Below are 26,735 nucleotides of genomic sequence, written 5' to 3' on the forward strand. Positions count from 1 at the left end.
TGTTATTTGCTATACAGTGTTATCTGTGCACTCATGTATTGCTTGTCCGTGATACATGATTAATACGTTGGCTGCTTTATGAGCGAAAGCCGAAGTAACTTTACGTCAGCGGCTGTTTGCCGAGGTAATGACACCAGTGGTATGTCGACTTCCCGTTTATGTGAATAATAATAATAACTGGGGCTGGGTATTTTAAATTTGGTTCTACTGCTAATCGTCAAGATGGCCCAAAACAGTATATATACTATAAACGTACACCTATAAATAAATATACAATCGTTAAAAATATTTTAAAACGGGCATTAAAACTATAAAATTCCATTAAAAGCTAACAACCATTTAACATTGCCACTGTAATGTAGCAGCCACTTTTTTATCCCTCTCCGGCCGTACGTGGGAAGGTGTGTCAACAGCCTGCGGATGGTCGTGGGTTTCCCTCGGGCTCTGCCCGGTTTCCACCTAACATAGTGCTTGTCGCCGTTGTAAGTAAAATATTCTTGAGTACGGCGTAAAACACCAATCAAATAAATAAATAACTTTTATCAGTCCATGTTTTAAGAAGAACCTTTATTTAATTCTCCTGTCTTATAGCATCTGTTACTTGAGAAAGTCGTCAGTATAATGTTATTCCCAGCTGCTACAGAGCACTCCGTAATATCATTTACCTGTTTCGGTAACAGGAAACTACTTTCAAAGTTGTCATGTATGGCAAAGCAAACACTACAGACATCAATACACTTTTTCAATAACAGAATTCCGGAAAGTGAAAAACAGTTTACAGATTATCATCGTGGTTCGTTCTGCGCTATGTATGGGAGTATGCATGAACTGAAGCCAGACACGAATTGGATTAACTTTGTCCTAGTACACCAGGCTGACCGGATGGATAAAAGAATAAATGGACGCCCAGTAATCCGGACTCAATAAATACCAAGGTAATAGGCTTAGCTATGCCGTGGTTGTATTGGTGAGAAATACACACCCGTATACATCGAGCGTTATTTCATTACCTCTCTTCCATTTTTTCACACCACTGCGGTGCATAGTACATGCAATTCGTTTTTGGGTGAGGGCCTAACCTTGTATACTTATGTCTGTTCCGAAGCGAGGGGATGGAAGTTCGTAACGCGATCGTGGCAAAATGTCTGTATCTGCCTGAGTGGACAAATCTTGGGGGAATCAACACTCTACTTTCCCTTCGTCATAGTAAACGCCGCGCACCATCCACCTAGCCACGTGACCTGGCCTGTTTTTGCCTGAGGTAAAGCCGGTAGCTGTTATATGCACAAAACACGGCTGGATTAGCGAGCGGAGATCAATGTTGGGGCTGCTGTTGTACTGTATACCAGCGGCCCTCACCTACTGGCCGGCTATTGGTTACAGTTCCAGCAAACTCACTGGTTCGATTATCAAACCACGTGGACGTCGCCAATACAGAAAAGCTGGCACGCTTGTATTCTATACACTTGGTTATGGTTATGAGAGATCATCAGCCCGAGCCTGTAGGTCTACATTAAAGCGGGAAATATTGTACATGTCCCTGAAGTGCCCACCCCTTGTGCGTGGATGTGTAACGAATGTCAATGGGATCGGCACAGATTCTTTCAGATTGCTGCAGATCGGATTGTTACTCGATCATCTTAGTCAATATATCAAGCTAGAGAAAGAAGCCGATGTGAACAAGACGGCGTGGATGCCACGAGCAGATGTATAGCTACCCAGTCTACCGATGAAAGAATAATAAGGGCAATTAGTGCATTGACGATTCGTTTTTTACATTGGCCAGCTAATGAAGCGGGCAAAGCAGACTAGTATGTTAAACGGGTCAGCAAAGACGTTAGTTTAAATTGCTGATGATGATGGAAATTGTGTTGTAACATGGACACCTGTTGAAGACGAGGTCGTTGATTTACCTTGCTCGTTTTTTGGTTAAAGTGTTAATTATTTAACCGTTGGATGCCGGGAGAGTACTTCTGCGTGTGAGTTGTCACGTCTAACCACGGCTGACATCACGGGTGATGTTACGTCATTTAACTGACGTATACCCAAAGATTGCTCGGAGTCGACGCTTCCATGCTGGCTAGATCAGGTGGGCCGCAGCTAGACCACTATGCGCAGTTCACACCTTCCCGCCAATGACAGATGTCTTCTGATCGGTCACCTGGCTGTGATCGCCAGTTCGTGCTATGGTCTTAAAGACAGACCCACATACTCATGATTATCAAGGCAACTATTAACAGGGAAGAAGTTGTACAAAAACCCTACGTTGGATAAGATATATCACGGCCCATCGCCGGAAACATCGCACATTTTCACCCACCGGGCATATATGTGTTTGGCGGTACTCAGCTATCTCCTTGTACGCGCAGACTGAGGCCTGGGATTTCCAAGTACTTAGCTAACGATCTTGCCCATGTACACCGCTACTTGGCTTTCTCCAGCTGAGTCTCTCCGAATTACACTTGTTTGTATCTTCTATGGATAAGCCCACAATGTCGACTCTAGCCCCTCACAAAATCCGTCACATTGGGGGTTCACTAACGGATTTAGCCACGTTCAAAGAGAAAGACAAGACAGACGATGGGAAGGGGACCAAAGCATTGAAGGAGAAACTAGGGCCTTTGAGAAGGGCATTTTCTTCCATGAAGAAGAAGCGGAGAGGAATCTCGTCCAGTAACTCCCCATCGCCTTGCCGGAAAGAGCCTGTGCGTGCCGTAAATTCCAATCCGATTTATGGTAGTTGTTACTTCGACAGGTGAGTACGAACGTTTTCAAAGAGCCCCACCCCCTCCCCATGTACGCGTATTGACCCCGGCCGGCTACTCCGGAAGTGGCAGGGTTGGGTTGTGTGGCCTACGCGCACGCACAATGTACTACCCATTAGCTCTATTATTCATCTTATACTAGGCAATGACCACTGACCTTCTACTTACAACTGTAATGTAAGTGAAGGCCTACGTGTTATTATACGTTCATTTATAATATAAATGCTGAGACAGGTTCTTCACGTGTTGTGTTTTCCACGTATTCTTTGTAGGTTGATTTACGTGTTAATGTTTTGCACACTTAGCCCAACCAAAATACCATACTTGCTGACATAAACCATCTGCATTTATGACCAATGTCATCATGATGCTCTTAGCAAATGATGATCTTATCGCGGTAAAAGATCTCTGTTGCGATGTGTGGATATTTTTCCTATCCCTATCAAATGATTTATTATTCCATCGATTCAGATATCACATTCAGAAAACAAGTATATTAATGTAATACACAGAAAATTCATTTCAATAAGCGTATAAATAAGCTGAAAACCCTGGGCTGATATGTAAACGTTTAACTTTGTATTTTGCAATTAGTATTGTGCTTCCGTTGCATGCTACAATGTTCTTATCTCGACTTCTAAGGTAATTATTCTCCAGGTGCAATTGACTTTATAATAGCAACCACCTGGGCTTGATTTGTAGCGGCTACTGCCCAATCCATGTACACATTACTCTGCGCATAAAGTGTATGGATCAACTGATAATTAATATGGAAAAGGTCGGTGAGGCTGTCAATTCCAGCCTCTCGCGCACGAGGAGTTCGTTCAGACTGGCGTAAAACAATTGTCATTAATATGGAAAACTGGGATGGGCAATTGATGTGTAACATTTGATTCCTTGCTTTTCATCCCCTGCATCGGAACTCATTATTTCACATTTTGCTTCCAAGAAATTGCCACACAAGGTGACTAATACTTGCTCTAATTTATTCTGAATCATTTATCATTAAATCTTTGTTATCATAATTAACTGACGTTGATTTGCTCTCAACTATACAGGAATTCGCGAGATAAGCCTCTTAGCATTGTCACATAAAGGTATGCGTAAGTTTATAAAAGTTGTAAGTTGTCCATGTATAGAAATCTACAAATGGTTAATCATTCCATCATTTAAACGCATATTCTTCTTCTCTTTCTTTTTCCAACATCAACATGTAATCATAATTAATTTCAAAATTAATTATTTCAAAATCAAGGAATCTTAATGTTTCACTTTGTAGCGACTTTTAAACATTTTTATGCGCAATAAAACTTCCATGTGCCTTTTTTTTTATAGAAATCTTCTCAACATTAATTGAAGCAAAAGACAGCTATGAGTTCTTGTTTTACGTAAGCACTAAATATTGCATCCTGTATCTGTTTTCAAATCTTTCCAGTCTTTTAGAAATTTGGCAGTTTTTTGCCTGTCCTAAAATCTCGGCAATGTTCTTCAAAACGGGTTGGATAAAATGGTTAGCAAACTTATTACAAATGAGAGCTTTGTTGCTAGCCTTTTTAAAGTCGTTCCCTCAAGGTATTGTGGGGTCACATTGAACATTTTTTTCGGAGGAATGAAACCTGCGTAAATTTGATCAGAGACTTCGTAGTTTGACCTTATAAAAAACAAATGGAGATACAAGAGCGTTCTAGCATTGTGGTCCCCAGAATCTGACAAGCGATCAGTGGCGTAAGATCAGCATATCGCGATCTGCGCGTGTCCAGAATATATATATGCGAACCACCAGGTCGATGAACGTAATTTGTTTAGTAGTTTGTCTATGCAAGCGAACCAAGAGCTTACATACATTTAGTTCATATACTTACGGCATATTGTGCTATACACTGAGCAAATATAGACTTCCGGCTAAAATAAACACGACCAGCGACGAAGCTAATGTCTGAGTCTATTTACTATTGATATCTCTCTTGTTTAGTCTCTGACTAAGAGAGTTATGTAATCGGAAATGACCGGACTGAGCCGAGGGGGTTAACGTTGTTAAACGTGTATAAATTGTGTACTTTAAAATCATATCATCTTTTATTTTAGTCAAGAGAATGAATTTGCATGAAGGGCAACCGTTGATTACCCCCAACCACCCACCCACCCACTCCCCACCCCCCCCCCACCCCCACCCTCCCTCACATCTACATAATGATGCGGCGCTTAGCTAAACTCTTCCGCAAAACAACGGGTATATGTAGATGGTGATCATGTATAGTATACGAGTCTCGCAATGACTGCGGATGCACGGAGACTGGTGCATAGCCAAACAGAGTAACTGATGACTGCATCGCGTGTGCAGCAAAGAACCGTATTTGAAGGGTTTGCTTGTTTGGCATCTGAGATTCATGCTATGCTCAGGGTAATTTGAAGTTCGCCCACCAGCCATCGATGAGACTGTGGGTGTAATGTACTACAGCGTGGAAGCACGCGTACCATCACCTGCGTGTGTGTGTATATATATATATGATATGTATATATGATGACAAGACAGAGCTGGTCGTCCGGTTGTGCGTTACCATTAATAAGACCAGCTGTTCTGTGCAAAAATCCAGGATATCAGCGAACACATGCGAATCTGAACCGGATGACGTTGCGGAAACCATCACTCATAATGGGTTTATCTCAACTTGGAGAGGAATGCCATAGCACTTAATACTAGTCTTCTACATGTATTACATACTGACATATACATAAGTATGCAGTCACATAAAACTGAGTATGCATATGTTTACAACAATTTACAACTTGTATGAATCAGTCAGTGTTGACTGCAGAAAAGCTTTCGAAGGTTTAATCAGTGTAAGATTGTTTTATGCTATAATATGGTTTACATAAGTCATAGTCATTCATTTTTTTTAGAAAGTCAAGATTTTAGAAATTTTCAAATGCCACATTACTATGGCTTGAACTGAGAAGAGCTCTTTACACCACGAACAGGTTTAAGGTTCTAAAGAGCATGTTTGGCTGTGGAAAATTTACATATGCTCTTGCGTTTAGTACTTTGGAACAGGCACTTGGTATCCATGACAACGTATAGTGATGACAAAACCTCGTTATAGTAAGTGTTCTTGACGCGACATTGCGACAGTTTTCTAAAATGGGCCTCCGAAAGGCAGCGACATTCTGTTTCTTTTGAACATGTAATCTTGAGTGTTTTCAGTGTAAAACCGTTCTGCGCACCTGACATGGATTACATGGTTTCTTAAAACAGCTATTTCAGCTCTTACAATCACTGACGGTATTTTTTCTTTCAGAGTTTGAAATGATTAAATTTACTCTAGGAGTTTTAGGGCAGCACCAATTGAATCGCACTTTTGTGATTGGCGTCGTGTCATGCTCCGTGCGTTCTCGAGGCATATGTGTGTGAAGAATTTGTCGACTTCCACACTAACCTTCTATTTTACCATTGACTTCGTATTTCTTAAGGTATTCGGCTAAACCCGCTTTCCACAAACGCCTTAACACGGAGGGTGTTGACGACATGGCGACTAGGTAATGAACGTGTGACTCCAGTCTGAATGGACCCGCGAGCCTCTCCACTTTCCACGATGTGGGAGGAATAGGGTAATGAAAAGGTGTCTACTAGCGCTTCAGATGGCTCCATAGGTTTCGACTGACCACAGGGACGTTGACCCATGACTGTCGCGGAGAATTAAACCGGGTCCAAGGGCCGGGGCTCGACATTCTCTGGGTTTCTGGGGTAATCAGGGGAGACCATAAGTATAATTACGTTAGGATTGGCAGCATAGAGCGGCCAGCGTTTAACTTCGGCCGGTATATATCCACAGCCGTATAGCTCCGTGTCACTAACAAGGGAACGCTCTAAATGCAGGCTTAATGGTTATTACCTTCACTTCTCTGGTCTAATTCAAACCGACAACCGCCCATTGTGACCGAGGCGTAGCGCGTGGCAATTTCCACCCGTGTACATTGTTAGTGTTTATGATTTTAATTTGGTATTATTTGTAAAAAGCGATATGAACAGTCAGTAGCAGTGTCTGATCACCATTAGCAGTCGTATACCTGTCTTCACACAGAAACAGACACTGAATGTGATCATAGTTCGCCATCATTTGTTATGCTGTAAATGCACAGCGCGCATGTGTAAATACGTACACCTAATCTCTTCCCTAATTCGTATAATGTTATAAAGCCAAGAACAAAGTTGCAGTTATAATTACAACTAAATGTAGTACTGAAAATCTGTCATTACAAAAACATTGGACAAACCGATTTAAGACAGACTACTTATGGAAGTCATCGTCTTTATTGACTGGTTTAACCAAGTTGACTTAACATACATTTGAGAGTTGATATCTCATGGTATTGCCTGGTGTCTAATCTTTGGTGTCAATAGATATAGAATATGGCGGGTTTAATGCAGCTCTCAACAATGCGTAGGCCTAAATCCTTAACCAACTTATCACGCACCAATTTTTACCTATTGTTGGCAGAGCGCTCTGCTCATGACTTCGGCTGTAGGCGCCTGTATATCTAATTATGCTCTAATTGCACACACTCCCTGTGCAGGTTATACACGGTCTGGCTGGTGATCGTAGAAGTACTGTACAAACGGGTAATGCCGGCCCATACTACCTAGTTCCTATGTAAACACGACGTATCATTTTCTGCATTAATGAAACAGATATCAATTTCCGGTGAAACAACAAGCAGTGGTGTTTAATTACATCAGCAATTTCTGCTAAAAAATCATAGCTAAATATAGATGTTTACCTATGCTTAAATTATCATGCATCATAGTGCCATTTGCCGCTGAAAATTTTTTAGTTAAATCACGTGTTTTCATAATGTTCGGTCCGAGGGGAACACTCTTGGCAAGAGTTAATATTCTTGTAAAGGGTGCATCAATGTTGAGGTAATAGTTTTTGAAGTGATAGACTTTCCAGTAGTTTTGTAATTCCAACCCAACGTTATAAGCATGCCTAGCTCTAAGATGGAGTTGATTATTGCAAGTATAAACAAATTTCAGTTGTAAAATACGGGGGCTTGAATGATTGTCCAGTATTTTAACCAGCCACACTGGACTGTCGATACAAATAGGCATTAGATGTGAAAGTATTCTTTCTCTAATGCACGATATTGCTGACATATTTATATTTCATTACGAATGTGAACGACTAATTTAAATATCGCTGGTCAGGCAAATAAAGAAATGTCTCTGACAAATAACGTAGGATTTAAATATGACATCTAGAATGATTTCCCATGAGACATGTATCGTGTGTAGAAAACGACAACAATGTGCCCCTGGAGTCGTCTTGCGTAACGTCACTGTGTTGACTGCATGACAATCTCTCTTTCGACAGATGATGATTCTGTCGAGCCTACACGGTTTAAGTTTGTTTTCAATGTTAAATGTAATGCTTGCGTATTTGATGAGAAAAAACTGACGAATTTAAAATCTGGCTTCGTTTTATTGAAGAGAAACAAATGATGGCAAAACAACTATTGTTGGTTTTCTCTCCTGAGACCCAAACGCTCGGCCTAAAAGGGTGTCACCTTCGTGATATATGGTATTTAATGCGGTACCGTTTCCCGCACAATTGGGACTAGGGTCCAGGCCGGGTTGACCGTTGCTCACTTGCAAATAAAATACGCAACACGTTGTTAGTTTGCCCACGAAGCGTCATATCAAAGGTAGGAGTGAACAATGTATTACACGACTTTAGCCCGTATAGTTTTAGGCAGGAAAGGTAGGAGTGAACAACAGACTACACGGCTTTAGCCCGTATAACTTTAGGCAGGAAAAGTAGTGAAAAATAGACAATACGGCTTTAGCCTGTATAACTTTAGGCAGGAAAAGTAGTGAGCAATAGATTATACGGCTTTTGCCCGTATAGCTATAGACAGAGAGAGGTTCCCCATTGCCTGCCACTGATCAACCAAATTGCCTGCCACTGATCAACCTTCCACTGATGGTTGGAAGGCTTATATCCTTATCAAAAGCTTTGATATAAGGAGGTGCAGGTAAGACTGTCCTTATGAGAAAGGTATATTCAGTCGTCCTGCGTCTGTCATCTGAACCGAGGTTCGTTAATAGATATGGTATTAGTTGCTATAAAAATCCATTAAGATCTTCATTACTGATATTGGACAGCTAACCTCACGCTGTATGTGATAATTTGACTAATGTAGCCTTCTTGATATATTCCTCTTATATGTTATAGATCAGTTTCAGGGATTACTGAATTAAAACCAATCAATCTTGTGGGAAAAAGTGAACGATTTCACCGCATCAACCAGTCACTGAATCCATCATTGAATATTTCCATTATCTACATGTCAGTTACGCAAAGAAGCGACTAATTAATGCCTTACACAATGTTTAATCGCATAATATGTTATCTTATTAGACGAACTGAGTTTCAAGATAGTTATTGTGCAAGATATTTGTACAGATATATTGTGCGTGATTTATCATATGGTTAACTCGTTAAACTGTTATATGCACATATGTACGCGTCTTATCTTATTAAATATTGTTTAATGCAGTTTTCCGTCTACCAGCAGCCTGCGGATGGTCGTGGGTTCCCCCCGGGCTCTGCCAGGTTTCCTCCCACCACAATGCTGGCCACCGTCGTATAAGTGAAATATTCTTGAGTACGGCGTAAAACACCAATCAAATAAATAAATGATTTTAATGCAGTTTTTAAGACAAGCGCACTTATAATTTTGAGTGGAGAATGGCGAACACAGCCCGCTAGAAATGACCGTCGAATCAAGCACAAAAAGCCGCCAACGCATAAATCTTTCATAACTTCGGCATTTTGGATTGTTAGCCCTGTTTTGATTACGGCAATAAGGCCTGTATTACCACATGACGGCCAGAGAGTTCCCTCATTAGTGGACAGCGTCTTGGCCCAGAACCATGACGTCATCCTGGTCATGACCTCGGTTAGATCAGCGGGTGTGTTTGACACAACTTAATTAGTTACGATCAGATTAGTTACCGTTGAAAATTTTTATCTTCGTTTGCGGAATCCCACTCCGCAGCGCCTTAGCTCTTCTGAGTTCATTTTCGAAACCAGCAACCTCTTGTCCTAGAGACGTATTCACACTTACCTCTGCATAGTGGTTTTGTTTAGGACAGGTTGTCAGTTTCCCTAGACTCTGCCCTCCCACCATAATGCTGTCTCCCGTCGTATAAGTGAAATATTCTTGAGTGCGGGGTAAAACACCAGACAAATAAATGAATAAATATTTGGGATAGATGTTTATTAAAGAGATATCAGTAAAAAAAATATTGAATAAGAAACCACGGGAGCAAGTTTTCCAAAAAGCACGCTGAGCTAACTGAGTTCAGTGACAAATGACAAGTTGATGTACAGCGCATGCGTGGCTGTGTAATACCTCTGGCAAAGTCGGTCTGGAACAATGCCGAGCTCTCTGGAGTCACGGTCATAGTATTTCTAAACAATGCTGTATACACATGCATTAACTTAATCTAAACTATTCACCACACGATTCTTACCAACCCCTGAAACAATTATATTGACGAATGCTGATTAAATAGTTCCGTGCGATCACACCAGTGGTGAGGCTAAACCAAAACGAGTCAACGTGCGTCATACAGCCTGCAAACGTCACGTCCGTCTAGTGGTAGCAGTGATGTAAAATGAGCGAGGGAGCGACACATGAGCTGTAATGAGCTAATGCTCTGGTGCATGTGTCAATTAGTGCCAAAGAAATCCTAATATGGCAGACAGGTAACGAACAGCATATGTCTGACACCAGCCTCTCTGGCACAGGTAAGAGTGTAGATAACTGTAGCCTGGGCGGATCAAAGAAGTCATCCGATCTCCACCTGGCAACAGAGGCTCGATACAAACGTAGTTGGTAGCAGCCTCCTTTTGTTTCATTGAGCAGACGGTCTATTTCGGTCTCCTACGCCCTTTGAAGGCAGTACATGCTACTAATTTACAAATATTTATGAACATTTGACCACTTATTACAGATATGGTGATAATGCCATGAAGAGGCCAGAACCAGCTGGATTTAATATATGGCTGATGTAACAATAACACTGCGCCTACGTGCATTCAATATTTCTGTGAACATTTAACTTGTCCGTATCAGTTTTGAGTGCCGATGTGGAATGATTTGATTTTGAAGTACTCGAAAGTTCAGGCCACCTGTCTGCTTTCTTGACATTCCAACTCCTGGAGCTAAACCAAATATATTTCTCTCAAGATAAGTTTGTTTGCAGTTATAACCTTATCCTTTACCTTGATACATTAAATATTTGTGAGCCAAATTCAATTATTACTATTCCTTTTCTTTCTCCTTTTACATCAGATTGGTCACCGGGCATGGCGACGTCATGTAAGACGTCATCTAATCAGTATTCTAACAAGATGTGTAGATGAATCTAGGGATGTTAGGGTTAACAGTGTTTACAGATTAACTGCTCTTCGCCTTAAGGCTCTCGAATGACATTATTCATAGACACGAGTTGATTACATAGAAGGTTTTAATACATTTTTATTACTTATTTGATTGGTGTTTTACGACAGCTACCAGCATTTGGTGGGAGGACAACTGACACAACCAAGGGGAAACCCGTGAACATCCGCTGGTTGTGGACAGACCTTCCCACTCGGTACGGGATTTCAAGCCAGAGTGAGCACACAGCGTTCGGGATTGGAATTATTCTTCTGTGCTTGCACGCTAACCTCTCGACAATAGAGACACTAATTAGTAGTGACAGATTTAACACTGCTGATCCGCGGGAAGGCTTTGAGTTTGGTTGATGCCGATTGTGTATATTGAAGTTGTTTGGATATAAAATAGAATATAAAAGAACTATATGAGTAGCACAGATAGTAAAAACAGTGTGGTACATTGTCGCACGTAACCTGTGAAAAACGGTTTGTTGTCAATTTACCTCAGATGTGGATTTACACTAAATGTTCAAGTAAGTGCTTCAAAGTGGAAACATAAGAGCATTTGTTTCGTGATAAAGAAACGTGACAGAGCAAAGCTAGTGAAAATACCACAAAGCCTCTTTGTACACGAGTATGTCAGTACTTCATGTGCTCCCTTTATTTCTCTTCTGCACATTAGTCTCGTACACCCAGCTTTCGCTAAATATACCAGATACTTTCTGAAAATCACACTGATTTATATCTTTGTATTTTTATGGGTAATGTACTCTGTTCAGAGGGTAGTTAGGTCTAAAGCGCAGAAAATCGATGAGAGCTTGAGTGAAGCCTACGCCCGTGGCCGGGCTTGAAAAACCGAATCAGCAACTGGGTTCGAACACCTATCCCTTTTCTTCAATTCAGACCGTACACATGTTGTTGTCACTGGGTACTTCGCCACGATACAGACTGGTAATATTTCCGAAGCTGTTTTAAGCCATAATCGTTTGTTCAATGAGTACAGCCTAAGTGCCAGTGAGACTTACAGGACTGTAGAGGTCTAGAACATTTTCTGTATCTAACAGAGGATAAAAACGTTTATTCTAAGGGCGAAATATTCCCTGTACATATACTCGTTAACTGAACGAGAATTTCTGCACCAGTTTCTCTGGACAAGAAATATTTTGTATAGAGTAAAGTGAAATCGCTTGTTTTGTCAGACCATAATTATAATACAATCTACGATGTACATCTTTAATTATAGTGTATATGCTAACTGTTACGTACACAGTTACAGTCACGACGGAATAGTTACATACATCAACGTCAACCATTTCATCTCAAGGTCAAATTAGCGTATAACGAAGACGTGTTTTGATGATCAGGTAGAATGTGAGGGGGTGTCATTCAAATGGTCTAAAATAAGAACCGCAGATCCGGTGATCCTAATTTTAGAATTTTCGATTGTCTTGGTCTTTCCTTTTCATTTCTTGCGCAGATGAAAATACGCTCCTGACAACGTTAGCTTCATTACACGCCTATTACCAAATGACAGTCCGTGTGTGTATATGATATTGTCCGAGACGCTTTTACGCCCACACAAACTACCCTGCTGTTCTTTTAAGATTAGACATCTGGTCTAATAGAGTAGACACCCAGAATCACGTCCGCGTCGTGTTCTATCAAAATTTAAAAATCTGTTTTCGTAGCATCTTAACATGTTTTGTTTTTTTGATAGGTAGAGTGCTGTAAGTTACTGGGTGTGGCTTCTTGTCAGATTTTTCCGGTTTCAGGTTCGTGAAGCATCGGCTGCTTTTGTTGGCATTTGGACCAACGTCCTTTTTGACCAAATAATACGTGAGAATATTTCATACCGTGTAAATTTTTTTTTATTTCACATATAGCTTAAGCCTTACTTTGCTTGAATCCCTTAATCGTTCTGAAAACAATGTTAAACCGTAAACAAACAAACGAAAATACGAGTTTGTAAAGACATAAGTTTCTGGCATTCGTCAAAAACTGGGGTTTACTTAGTATTAAAGCTCTGTTCATCCGGGCTCTATTGTTGCCGCAGAAAAAAAACAGCTGTAATGCTCTAAAAGGATCTCAATGGGATTGGCCGTCTCACACATAGTATAGTCATCTGGCTAAAGGGAATATACAATCGCACATACACACTAGCAAATATGTCACAAGTTAGCAGCTGTTAATTTATATGTCAACTGGCAATGTACAATCGTCACAGGTGTCCCAGCTGAAAAAGGAAAGTATTGCCGTGTAATACATTGCCTTGCATGATTTGTTGCACATTTGCATGTGTGTTACAGTGATTTATAGTTTATCGCGGAGAAGTGATCCAGTTTTATGTACACACTCATCTGCAAGAATTAAGCAATCTACATTTACCTATTCATCTACTTCATGCTTTCAATCAGTATACTTTACAACAGTAAGCAACTGTTGATACTGTCAAATATACAAGTAAGTATCCAAAGGCCATATCGAAAATGTTAAACACAGTGACGTCACATCGATTTGTACTCGTTATTTATTCACAAGTGAACAAACTTTTTGGTCAATTTATTCAGATATCGTTTACTCAAACGTGCAAATAAGCCATCCTAAATATGTCAAGTTTCCGGTGAAGGAAATCAATATGGCTCCGTTGAGTTTGAGGGTTGTACGAAAAATTCAGCATGTATCTTCAAAGGTGCATATATGCATTTCACTCTGTTTAATGTGAAAGATTTATTGCGGAAGAAAAAAAGAGCTACAAGAGTATCAGGTAAATTCTTTTATTGCATTTTTGCTGCTGGTTTCCGTTTTGGGTTGTTTTACACAATACAACATATGACAGCAGAATTAGGAATTCTTCAAACTTTAAGAGTTAACGGTCATGATTAGAATCATTCACCAAACGATTCTCTTCCTAACTTTAAACATTAACGTCAAATAAATATCTTATCTTGACTTTCATCCGATTTTAAACGCTTTTCTTATTTTAGCAACGAACAGATGATTTGTGGTCCAGTTTTGTACGCAAACAAAATTGCTACTATTTTCTAAGGAACAATTTTGTATTTTTTTCCTGTTTACGTACTTAAATTGTGTTTGCCGCAGTTAGAATCCATATCGTTGTTTTACACCTAGTTAGCCTTCCCGCTTGCTCTAGGCAGTTCTCGTATAATAGGATTTATTCATCTTATTGGCGTACACAGGGCATTCATTTGTCGGTGATAACAAGATGTTGGTTAGCCTGGTTATATGGGTTTAGTCCACCAGTAAATCACTTAGTTAAACCTCGATTTTGGGGATCGAACATTCTGTCTGTCCGACTATAGATGATGTGGTGTTAATTTAGGCAATAAACCTCCGGTCATCACAGAATAATGAAGATGAAATTACCACTTTGTTAGAGAAATTCAAACCCCGTGCCATAGCGCATTCAAATAAACTGACAAAATGGCGGGATTTCCAGTCTTTGCTGCGAAATATTCGATAGCTGTCTTAGAACAGGACGAGTTATTTTATCCTTGTTATCTGACTCTGCAGCGCCCTCTACTTCGGCTCTTATGGACTGAAACCAAATCGTCACAAAGATGGAAGGGAGAGTCAGAGATCGATACCGCCAGGAAACCATCTCATCTTTCATCAGCCCGCTTACTTGGTAAAATAATGACAGGGAAAATAATGTAGCCCATCATTTCTTGTTCAAGACGTACACGTTCTCAGGAAACGGGTTACAGGAGAAGCTGTGAGTTCGAAGGAGGTTTTGAATGCCAAGCAGCTGATGTTTTCGATCAGAAACAAGATATCCTGAACAGAAGGCGGATGTATCTCTATCCCTTTATGTTTCTTATCTGCAAGAAACAGCTCTGTTGGAGAACGGCGTTGTTGCTGAAGTTTTTAGTCATGGCATTCTTCTTGATTTTCACCAGTTTTGAAATGCGCATGCGTCGCGGCTGGTTATTACGATTCCTGTCTAGTAGCGCGGTTAGGACAACGGTGAGGAAAGACCGAGAGCCGCGTTGGAAGCGTTTTGCCTATTGACTAGCATGTCACATGCCTTGAAGTTGCTATGCGGTTAGAATATGCGTTAACTGCGGAAAAGCCCGCTATTTCTTTTCTAAAGGTGGAGGGTTTACTCCGTAAACACCGGTTTCCTGCCACCATGAAACTAACTGCCGTGGTTGTAGTGAAACACTCTCATGAAGTACAACTGTAAAACACTAAATGATCCTAAAACAGAAACTGACTTAAACGGCCCACAACCATCTTCTTGACTAATATTAACGTTAGCATGCACGCGTCGCTCAATTTGATTGCGTTATCAACAATATCTGCCTTACTGCGGAATCAAAATGTTTCTAAGGCGAGATCTAATTTATTTATTTGACTGGTGTTTTACACCGTACTCAAGAATATTTCACTTATACAACGGCGGCAGGCATTATGGTGGGAGAGCCCAGGGGAAATCCATGATCAGACCTGATTGCTAGCAGACCTTGCCACATACGGCGGGAGAGGAAACCAGCTTGAGCTGGACTTGAACTCACAGCGACCGTCTCGGGTAAGATGGAATCTGCTGTACCAGTTCTTCAGTATGTATGGTTAGCTGAATAACTAGTTTATTGGCTGACTTAACCTTCGAATATTACACCGTCAAAAGAGTGAGTGAGTGAGTGCTTGGGGTTTAACGCATCGTCAAAAGAAAAAGTAAGTCTAATTTATAAAGACCAGGCCTACGTACATATACCTTCAAGCAGTTTGCATGCTGTAAACAAAGGTGTCTTACAGCTCCCCGATATTTATAGCTCCACTGGATTCCCAGCTTAACAATTTACTCACCAGTAGTGAGGATTTTATCTCATAGAATTTGTTCATACTTGATATTTTTGTCGTGTGTAAAGATGTAAGGTCTAAACCCATAACCATTAACAGCGCGAAGAAGCTTTTCTACTTTGTAATTGTCGAAAAGCGAACATTTGAGCATTTCAAAAAGAAATCAGCAAGTCCATTTGATTCCGAGCCGATGATTGGCTAGAGAATTTCAAAACGAGATAATAAACAAATGAAAGCATTAGAAGAGATAATAAAATGTCGGTTGTACCACTCATCAATGTGATTGTCCACAATGACTTTGTCTTCCAGTTTGGGGTCTGTATGATTTAAGACTTAAAAAGTACCAGTACGTGGGGAGGTCTACCAGCAACCTGCGGATGGTCGTGGGTTTCCCCCGGGCTGTGCCCGGTTTCCACCCACCATAATGCTGGCCGCCGTCGTATAAGTGAAATATTCTTGAGTACGGCGTAAAACACCAAGAAAATAAATAAATAAAATAAATAATACGCACCAAAAGAAACAGGGAAAGGTTGGGTAGACATTCGCGACAATGTCCGTAATTCTAAGTCACTGACATTTATCCGAGGTTATTAGACAATACAGATTTTGTGCACGACGCGTGCTGGTAATTGACCCAAGGTGGTATCATAAAATGTAGATCATCATTAATTATAAACGGGTGGGTGGGGGGGGGGGGGGTGGATTATATGGTCTAAGAAACTTCTCAGCGAACATCAAACGAACTGGAGAAAGGTAATCAAAGGGAAGCTGCACTATGGATTCATTTTTAGCTGAAAGTGCTGCGAATGCATTGTCTAAGGCACATGTGATAAATTATGTCGAGAGCGGCAGCGACTGTGTACGTACAAACATGGACATATGCACCGATGCATTACCCCGGGGAGATTAAAACGTGTTTAAATATTGCATAGCGTTTGATGCTGTTTCTCCCTGCTGTCTGCTGAAGAGACAATGCTGTATTGGGACGATCGTTGAACATCACTGCAAACAAGCGAGCGTTTCTGCGCATGATCCTTTTGGGTTTATGCTTAGATACGTAATATGGGCTAACTTCAACGGATCAATCGTATATTATCAAGGTATGCACGTATCGAATCGATGGCGTTTTACACATCTGCATGGACTATATTGAGTACATATCTCTCTATGTTCAAAGGTCAGTGCGATCGTGTTCCATGACTACGTACTGGTTTCCAAAATACACCGTTATTTTCAGTTGTGCAAATTTGCCCATCGTTCATCAATTTGACCTTGACACAGTCATCTCTCTAAACGACTATATTATTATAAATTTTATGTACATACCCAATCCTTGGATAAAAAGCGGTGCCAGGCCTAAAGCCTTTGATGCGTCCACGTTTTTGTATGTAGCGTCTGGAATCTTCGACAAATTCTTTTGAAATCTATATTGAGAGTCGTTGATCCATCTTGTGATCCTTGAAGGCGATTATCAGTTTAATGATTTCCATCTATTTACATCTATTTCTAGAACATTCTATTAGCCTCTGGCTGGCACTCAAATATAAATATGTAGCCAAGTCAGCGACTTTGTTGGCCAGAAACGACACTTGAACAAAATAAACATATAAAAATATTTCTTCATCTGCAATGGAAGTCTTATCGAAAATGTATCGAGCTCTGGTAATTAACGAGAATACAGTAGTTTCGCTTACATTCATTTCACCTTCCCGGTCCTAATATATTTTAAACATCCCCGTTGATAAGAAATCACGTGATCTCTAGTACCTTGTAAGCCCGTGTGTTGTTTTTTTTTTTCATAAATACTGTTGTAAGAGTATGGTATTTGCTTCTGGGCAAAACGAAACCCGCGTTAAACTGACACACATAGCCAAGTATACCGGGTTAACCTCACACTGTCCTCAAACAATTGGATTTGAACCTAAGCCTTATTTATTGGAAGACAGTTGTTTTATGTAGAACTTTATTATCTCCCTTGGTCATCAGAGATTTGCATGTTGTACGCTGCGTAAATCATATTTATTAAGATGGCACAGTTTTTCAGCATACGTTTACACGTCACTGTTTACACACACCTAGATTTTTCTGAAATTATTTTTATACTTACCTGAGGTCAAACAATAATTTCACACATGCGCTTTTACCAAAATAGAATACACAGTAGATTTATGGCGTGAAGTGCCGGAAGCGCTTGGTACAATCTCCCTGACAGTGAGGGCAGGGCAGATTGCGTGCATACTGGCCGTTAAAGCACGGCAACATTTGTCGACTGCCTGCTGGAGGCAAGGTCATAACGCGTTCTATGTTCACAGTTATGTGTGGGTGAGATATGGTTGTAAAACAGCCTAACATCCACGTAAACCCCATTGTTAACACATACGCACCTTGTGGTATTGTAAATAACAGGGGGAAAAGTGGGGGTCTGTTTTACTCTACTTCATTCCCATTTTTATGATCTAATACCATATGATAGTAAAATGGAAATGAATTAGAGTAAATAGAGTATAACAGATTAGTGGATTAGTGGATTAAATTTACTTTGTGGTGTTTGGAAAATAAATATTCAATATTAAGACACCAGTATTGTAGAAAAAAATATAATTTATGTGTGTATAATTTTTTATCAATTAATATTTTTATCGAACAACCAACGTAGCAAATGCCCGTTTATTTGAATCTACTGCGTCACACACATCATGTCCATGTGTGGTTGCTTGGATTGTAGATTTAACCACCGTCGAAGAAAGGATATGGCAAATAAACCAGATATCGCCATCGGAAGACATGAATTCTTATTCCGACGACATAATGCCTCGTTCGAGCGACAAAAGTCTTGCTCTACCTTTTGGCAGATTATGCTCTAAATAAGAGTGAGTGAGTGAGTGCTTAACGTCGTGCTCAACAACTTTTCATACAGCGATGTACCGCCTTGTTGCAGGATGCATTTCAACCGCTCTTGTATCTAGTACTGCTTCACTGGGGCGACTTACCGAAGGCAAGTAAGCAGCCCCGCTTGAGCCATTATACTGATACGGGTCAACCAGTCGTTGCATTCGAACTGAATTTGAATTTGATTTCGAACTGAAGAGTGCTTGGGCACTGACTGGATAATACTGTTAGACAGGGACATTATAGGTTGTTGACATATTTATACATTCGTCGCTGTTATTTTGCACTCAGTTATAATGTATCAGGAATTTTTCTGGTTTAGATAGAACTGAAATGTGTTTGTTCAGGGGTACTATCCATCCCCCTGGAGGTTACAAAAGTGACAAAATGCTGTGACTTCATTTCGAGCAACAAGAGCGACAAACGGTGGTCATGCTAGGTCGATTTCTTTGATATGTTGTAGAAAAAAGTACAAGTTGTATGTGATGGCATGGCATGCCAAAGTTATGGGATTTATATTTTTATACTTAACAACTTTAGTTCATAGATATCAAGGAAATTTGGTACGCTCATTAAACCTATACGCTTCCCGTCATACCGTAGAGTGGAAAGGGGAGATAATCCTACAATTTCATGCCCCGCGTGTCGGTGGATACGTCCTAAAACACCTTCATCTGTTAATATATATTACAATGAGCATCTGTGTATGGTTATGTTGAGGTCATGGCTTTATCACATAGATTGTGCTGTAGGGTTTACTTAAGTAAATCTCATCATGTTCGATATTAGCTTTCCTTAGCTGACCAAGGTGACTTTTCTATTTACTGACACAGAGCCCCAGGATTCGTCGTGTGTGTTCGCGATACTGTTAGCTAGGGTAGACAAATATTGACTATGCATGTCAGTTATCGTGTATCCTTGCATACCGTATCACTCAGAGGTGCAGCTGCTCTATAGCAGCAAATATGACTGCCAATGACCTGCACTGTGTACAGAGGCAAACCATTAAAGCGACAAAGCAACAAAAACAGTCATAGTATATCCGTTCAGGAAACACCGGGCTGAGGCAATCTTTTGAGGGGTTTTTTATCGACGGAAACCGTCCGATTTTATGGTTCATCGTATAAATTATTTCTGTCGTTGCTGCATGTTCGATTAATAGGGCGAACAGAATTCATTGCCCTGAATGGATAATGACCTTACCACATTTTCATACGATTTGGTTGTACAGAGAGACGAAAATATAATATTTACTGGCAAAACGTGTTAATACATAGGTCTGCATCAATAACTTTTATTAAGCTATCCCTTCCTCCCGTTATCTCATCTATGTGTGCCATTACCATGCTCTTACTCTTGTACCAACAACCACACAGAAAGTCGTTCGTATCTATGAGCTCATCGAATTTTGCTTAAACTTACAAAATTGCCCTAAACAGCGCGCATATAGACGTCGGTGTGCTATACCGGCGTCCATGCCCCCCGTTGAAAGCCCCAGTCTTGTCCTAACTCTCAGAATTGCGCTTGGCGTTCAGCATGAAAGGGATAGTCCAACGACTGGTTGACCCGTATCAGTATAATGCCCTGGGCGGGGCAGCTTACTCGCCTTCGGTAAGTCGTCTCAGTGAAGCAGCACTAGATAAAAGAGCGGTGGAAATCCGTCCTGCAACAAGGAGGTACATTACTTACACCCTAAGGATTCCTTCGTCGTCATATGACTGAAAAAATGTTGAGCACGGCGTTAAGCCCCAAGCACTAACTCACTCACTCACTCACTCATTCTGTTGGTCATTCTAGTTCATTTTATCCAAATGTACAGGGTCTGCAGTTAGAAATCATTTCAAAGCTTGCTTCGGCGTCTCCAACCGAATTGTCTTGAAGATCCCCGGTTCATCATTTTTCTATTCATTGAACACATGTAATATAAATAGGTGTTATTTTTATCTTATTGTCTTTGACACCTGTCATTCACTGAGGGCCTCTCTCCAAGCTTCTAAATGTCAATTGTGTATTACTGTCGAAAGCGATGTCATATCAAAGCGATTTGCAGGTGGGCTGTGAGAGCTCTGAGTGAACATCCCTTGGCTGTTCCACAAAACTCTACCCCATCATCAACAACTTTACAGGCCACAATTTTTCGAGTTTGACACAGAGTAGCTGTTATACGTCAAGGTGACGACAGTACCTTTTTGTATTGCCATATATGGGACAAAAATACTTGTCTGATTTCTAAGGACATTTTGTTAGGTTTACATGAAAATTAGTTGTTATTTTATATTTAGACTAGTCTCTATCAGTTCCGATTGGTAAAATGATTAAGTGAAAGCATACAAAAGTTCCATCTCCAAAACACTTAACAAATATGAACTTCTGACATACGAGGTAAATTCGTGATATTTAAATTAATAAAATGAGTATATTACGATATACTTTATGCTACAAAGCATAAATTTTGACATCATAGGGTGCATAAAGTACACTATCCAATAAAATTACTGTTAGGAGCAAAACAACAGCTGCTATCTAAAGTGCCCTTTCTTTGACGACAAACAAGCAATTTGACATCATTTATACCTCACACTGCATTTACCCACACTTTTTGCATTCGTCAAGTTGATTTTTTTTAACTTTATCCGAGCAAAATGTTATCAATCCGGGCATCATTTCAAGCAGTTATTGAACGTAAACCAACTACAATTCAGAATCAAAAAAATCGATCATCGTATATCCAAAGGAACTTTTGCTATTTTGCTGTCATTTTCGAATGGTAATTGTCTTTCACCAAATATCAGCCTCGTCTGTGCACATGTTACGGTTAAATGTCGGCAATAAAGTTCATAAAATTTGAAAAGCAAATTTTGTATTTTACAAAAATATTTTTGGTGGTGTCAGTGGTCTCAAAAGTGTTAAATTAAAACAGAAACTGAATAGGAAAAGGTCATTACCTACTGGAATGTGAAATGACTGTATCGTGTATGCTGTTACTGTCTGTTAACAGCAAAATCCTCACTACTTAGGCCGAGCTCACGTAACCAGCTGATTTCAGAGATGTTTTAACATTTGCTGGGTACATTTATAGCGGTGATATATTGCGCGTTTATTGTGGCATGGGTGACATTTTCCACGATTTACACCGACGTAAGTATGTATAGACCAAAAGACGTACACTGTATCTTAATCGAAGTATACGGCTAATAAGAAATTTAAGTTCTACAGCATGTCATTATCATCTGCTCTCAAAAATCACTTGAATTTTATTTTGTACACAGGTTGTTCTGTAAATCGCACTAAACCTTGTGGAACCCAACACAGACGCGCATTTTGGTACACATTTAAAGCGTACGTACGGAAGATATACATGGAAGGTATATTGTTAATGTGTCTTTGCGAACAGGGTATAATTAATGTACACCTGTGGTACAGATCTTATGTAAATGTTTATGTACAGAGTGCTTTCTGAGAGCAGCTCCTAACACATTATTCTTTTTAAGCCATCTTCTCTTCAGTACATATGTATATAACTTTATTTTATATTTCTCCGTTCGTGGATTAAGGAAAGTAGAAGGACATGTGTTGGAAATATTAATTAATTTGCACTATTGCTTTAGAGGATGATTCTGAATCTCTTCTTCCTTTTTCCTTTTTGTTGTAAATGTCACTTTGGAATCTGGCCTGGGTGAGATTATTAACTTAGAACGTCCATTATTCTTGACGGTGACATGTACAGGATATTGACCCATCTGAATCAAATCTGTAAACACTTTTGCCCACATACATACGGTTATGTTATATGGGGTAGTTGTATTTGGCTTGAATAGAGGCACGGGAAAAACAAGGTACACGTCTTCAAGTTACTATGGTAAACAAACATTTTACCATTAACGGCCACATAGTCGTTAATTCCAGGGCGTTGGCCCAAATCCCCACAATACCAGCGTAGTTGGAAACCAGGGCCGTCAAGAATACAATGAAGTGGTCTGCCAACAAAACAACGCTGAGGAGATCCGCGATTCTTAGAAAATTGCATTCTAACGTCTTATCTCCAGCATTTCTATGTGCGAGAAGAAATTGGTTCCTCTGACATTTGTGCTAGTAATTGACCATAATGGATGGTGAATTGAGAATAAAACTGAGACAGTCTCACATCAGTGTACACTGAGTACTTTTGATTATGAGACACGATATAAGTACGACATATACCAGCTAAAATGTTATAGGGACGGAAGACAATGTTGAATAAAAACGGCAACAGTTTGGATATTCTATGCACATTTTATGCTCGCAGACAAGCAAGTCGTTCCCACAGAAAAGTTGTCCACAGATACACAATAAATCGTTCCCCTGAGTTGTGTTCCATAGATCCACATAACAAATCATTTCCCTGTGTTGTTTTCTATAGGCCCACATAACAAATTGTTTTTCTGAGTTGTTTTCCACAGGTCTACATAACAAATCGTTCTCACAGACTCTTTTTCTTCAAATGCAAACGCCAAATCTTTATTACAGAGGTGTTTTTCCAAAACACACAAAGTAAATCGTTCTCAACTAGGTAGTTGTTGCATATAGAACAATCCTTCTCACAAAAAAACTTTTTTGGGCAGATGCAAATAGCAAATCTTTCTCACCGAGGTGTTTTCTTTAGATGCCCAGAGTAGATTGCCCCTTCAAAGGAGTTTTACCTCAGTTATACACTGCAAATCATTCTCACCTGGCAGTTTTCTGGACATGCACACCCCGAATAGTCCTTATGAAGGAGTGTTCCGCACATACAAACAACAAAACCTTCTCAAATAACTATTTTCTCCTTACATATATAGACTATCTTAAAACGACGCCTGTGACGTTAGTGATCACGCAAGCTTAGATGCATCCACATGCTTCAATCTTTACACTGATTCAGTGATTTGTAATTTTAGTCTTAAGTTCACTTCAATGTGGTTTGATCTATCTTATTGCTACATCCAACACCAATGACCAACCGATGAAGTATCGTTGACGGGCTGTGTGTGTGGGGGGGAGGGGGGGGGGGGGGGGGGGGTAGAGGTTATCACGCTAGCGCGGCGCAATGACCCAAGAGCCTCTCACCAATGCGAAGGCTTCCTCTCCGGCCGTACCTGAGAAGGTCTGCAGCGGGTAGCGGGTAGTCATGTGTTTCCCTCGGCTCTGACCGGTTTCCCCCATCCTAATGATGACCGCCGTCGTATAAAAGAAATATTCTTGAGTACCGCGTAAAACACCAATCAAATAAATACAAAAAATCTATCGTTCGGTGAATCTGACGCAATTTGACATATGAAGTGTATTTGGTATATGCCGAGGGACCGAGATTTAAGTTTCCGTTAGGCACTGCTTTTTTTTTCTACCAGCACTTTTTACATGGGAAACGTTTCTCAAAGTTAAAATGAGCATAGACCCTATAAATATAACAACGGTAAGGAATGCTATATACACAGACACAAAAAAGCTCTGCATGCACGTGTTAACATTTTTTGAGAGGCTTCCGTACAAGGTATTTTCTTTCATCTTACTTCCGTTCTTTCCGGACAACGTTAATTGGTCCTTTCCCCAATGATCTTGTCTTGCGTGATTCGAATACTCTCTAACTCAAAGCTTCTTGCCGTCTGTAAGACATTATTGTGCTTGTCACGTGCCTTTCACTATTTCGTCGTCACGGTGGTAAGTAGATGACAGTCTACAATTTCATCGTCCACACCCTTGTAACCTTAAAAAGTAAATAAAAAATGTCAAAAAAATAAAATCAGCCTCTTTATCTAGTGATTTTAAGTGCCTTATTACTCGGATTAATGTACCCGTTTTCACTATTTTGTTTACACTCAATTTAACAATATATACAGGAGTAGCTACTAATCAGTGGATGGTGAATCTGGACATTAATCCTTTAAACCAGGTAAAACTGGCTTATCAAGGGGAGACAACCACCGAACTAGGTATACTGGAATGTACCATAATTTCAGCGTTATCTGCCCTTGAAAATCCTCTTCTGATAACCGGCACACAGTGCACAGCACTCTGCACTTGTCACAATGTCAAGGGAACTGATGCGATCTCGAATTCCCTTTGACGGAATACGAGTGAAAGGCAGAGAGTACACAAATATAATGCAGCGTTGTAAATATCATTTAGGCCTATTTTATCCATTTCAATATCTACACTCAGCAAGATGACGCGGTTCTACTAGTAAAGGAAAATGCAATCCTAAATGGGCATACCTAATACAAAATTTCATGGTTATGCAGTGTAATAGTTTCAATTTGTACATCCGCAAAGGTGATGCCTAGATGATTAACATCTATATTTCATTTTGCTGATCTGTATGCCTAACTAATGTCACTTCGTTTGACCAGTTGCATGGTGTTCCTAAAAAGGGGAGGTAGCCACCATTAAAGCTCAGAAAGGATTCTGTTATCGCAGTGGTCTCCCTTGTGGCATATCGGGATTTTCAAAACATCACATATTTATCCTTTTTTAAATCAAATGCATCAAAAAAAAATGTATTAAATGACAACTGATTAAGAGAATGTGATATTCAACAATCGTTCTGAAGTCGATGAATATGCAATACAGTGTTACTTTGCAGGTGACCTTAATCTCTGGTTATGCAAGCGGAGCTTATAAAACAATTATCCTATTAGGCGCATACACCATCTGTCCTAGGCAGGTGCCTGATATTTATGTTCACCTTACTAATCCAGCTCTCGTTTTCATTTGCGCTTTAATTAAGACGCCTGTCATGTACAGACATTTATCTTACTGAGTGAGTGTTTTGCCATGAATAAATTCAATTTAGGAACCCATTATCTTCATGCGGGGAGAAAAGTCCTGATGCAAGACTTCAAAAATGTATTTTTTTTTACAGTTTCCCCTCTTGAACACAGCGTTCCCTCGTCGATTCGTCCAAGTTTAATTGCTGCTTTACTGTATATTCATGGTTATGTATAGAGTGCAACAGTACTTGAACTATTTAAGATGAAATGATTGGACTCATGAGTAAGACGAAAGGGAAAGTTGAGATGGCTAAGGCTTTCAATTAATTAAAAACTCACATTATTCTTGCGTTACCATTTTGTCGGGATCTATCTGCTGGCAGATCATGATCCGTGTTTGAAATGACTATTGATTATCAAAGCCTCTTTTAGCGGCTTTCTTTTTTTGAAACTTTAGTTTGAGTACTCACGACAGTGCTACGCATTTGAGTCATTCATCAACTGATCAATCTATAGATTTCTCCGATGGATTAGCTTATTTCAGTTTTGGCGGGAATGTGCCCTCACTTGGCTTAGGTGACGTATGTTTTCAGTCACGCGCGTGTGGTTGTTTGTCAACTTGTCTTCCAACAACATGGTATGCATATCTGCACCATCTTGCCAAAGGGTATTCTGCCCACTCCCTTCTACCCGCGCCTGTCCGCCCCCAATAAAACAGACCGTAATCGTATAAGTGAATAATTTTTGAGTATGATTTTGACAACAGTGAATTTAGTGAAATAAAATATTCCAATTATGTTAGGACACGGGACAGTGAATGTGTTTTTGTCCCCAATCAAACAGCGCCGGCATTTAGGAAAAGTAACTTGAGTTATAATTGACCCATACTGCCACACAAGAGCAATGAGACCATTCTGTGGGGCAAAGCATTTGACATTAATAGCTCGAGTGCCTGTTAGGGCTGAACGTCATGGTTATCAGTGTCGTGGTCTCGGCTTCCGACACTTGGGTCGGTTTGCATCTTACAATCACCCAGACTAAGACTGAAATTAGGTTTAATCAGTTTCTGAGCTGACTGCAATAGATAGAAG

At 40.1% G+C, this 26,735-nt stretch overlaps 1 protein-coding gene across 1 annotated transcript in view; it reads left to right on the forward strand.

Annotated features, from left to right (window-relative positions):
- The first annotated feature begins 2,492 nt into the window (after nucleotides 1-2,492).
- LOC135480902 (GTPase-activating Rap/Ran-GAP domain-like protein 3) overlaps nucleotides 2,493-26,735 on the forward strand; it is a 96,127-nt gene continuing 71,884 nt past the window's right edge. The window contains exon 1 of the mRNA XM_064760831.1: nucleotides 2,493-2,755. Within this exon, the coding sequence (XP_064616901.1) occupies nucleotides 2,493-2,755 (263 nt within the window). The remainder of the gene's footprint in view (nucleotides 2,756-26,735) is intronic.

Source organism: Liolophura sinensis, chromosome 13, assembly GCF_032854445.1.
Source record: "Liolophura sinensis isolate JHLJ2023 chromosome 13, CUHK_Ljap_v2, whole genome shotgun sequence".
NCBI lineage: Eukaryota > Metazoa > Mollusca > Polyplacophora > Chitonida > Chitonidae > Liolophura > Liolophura sinensis.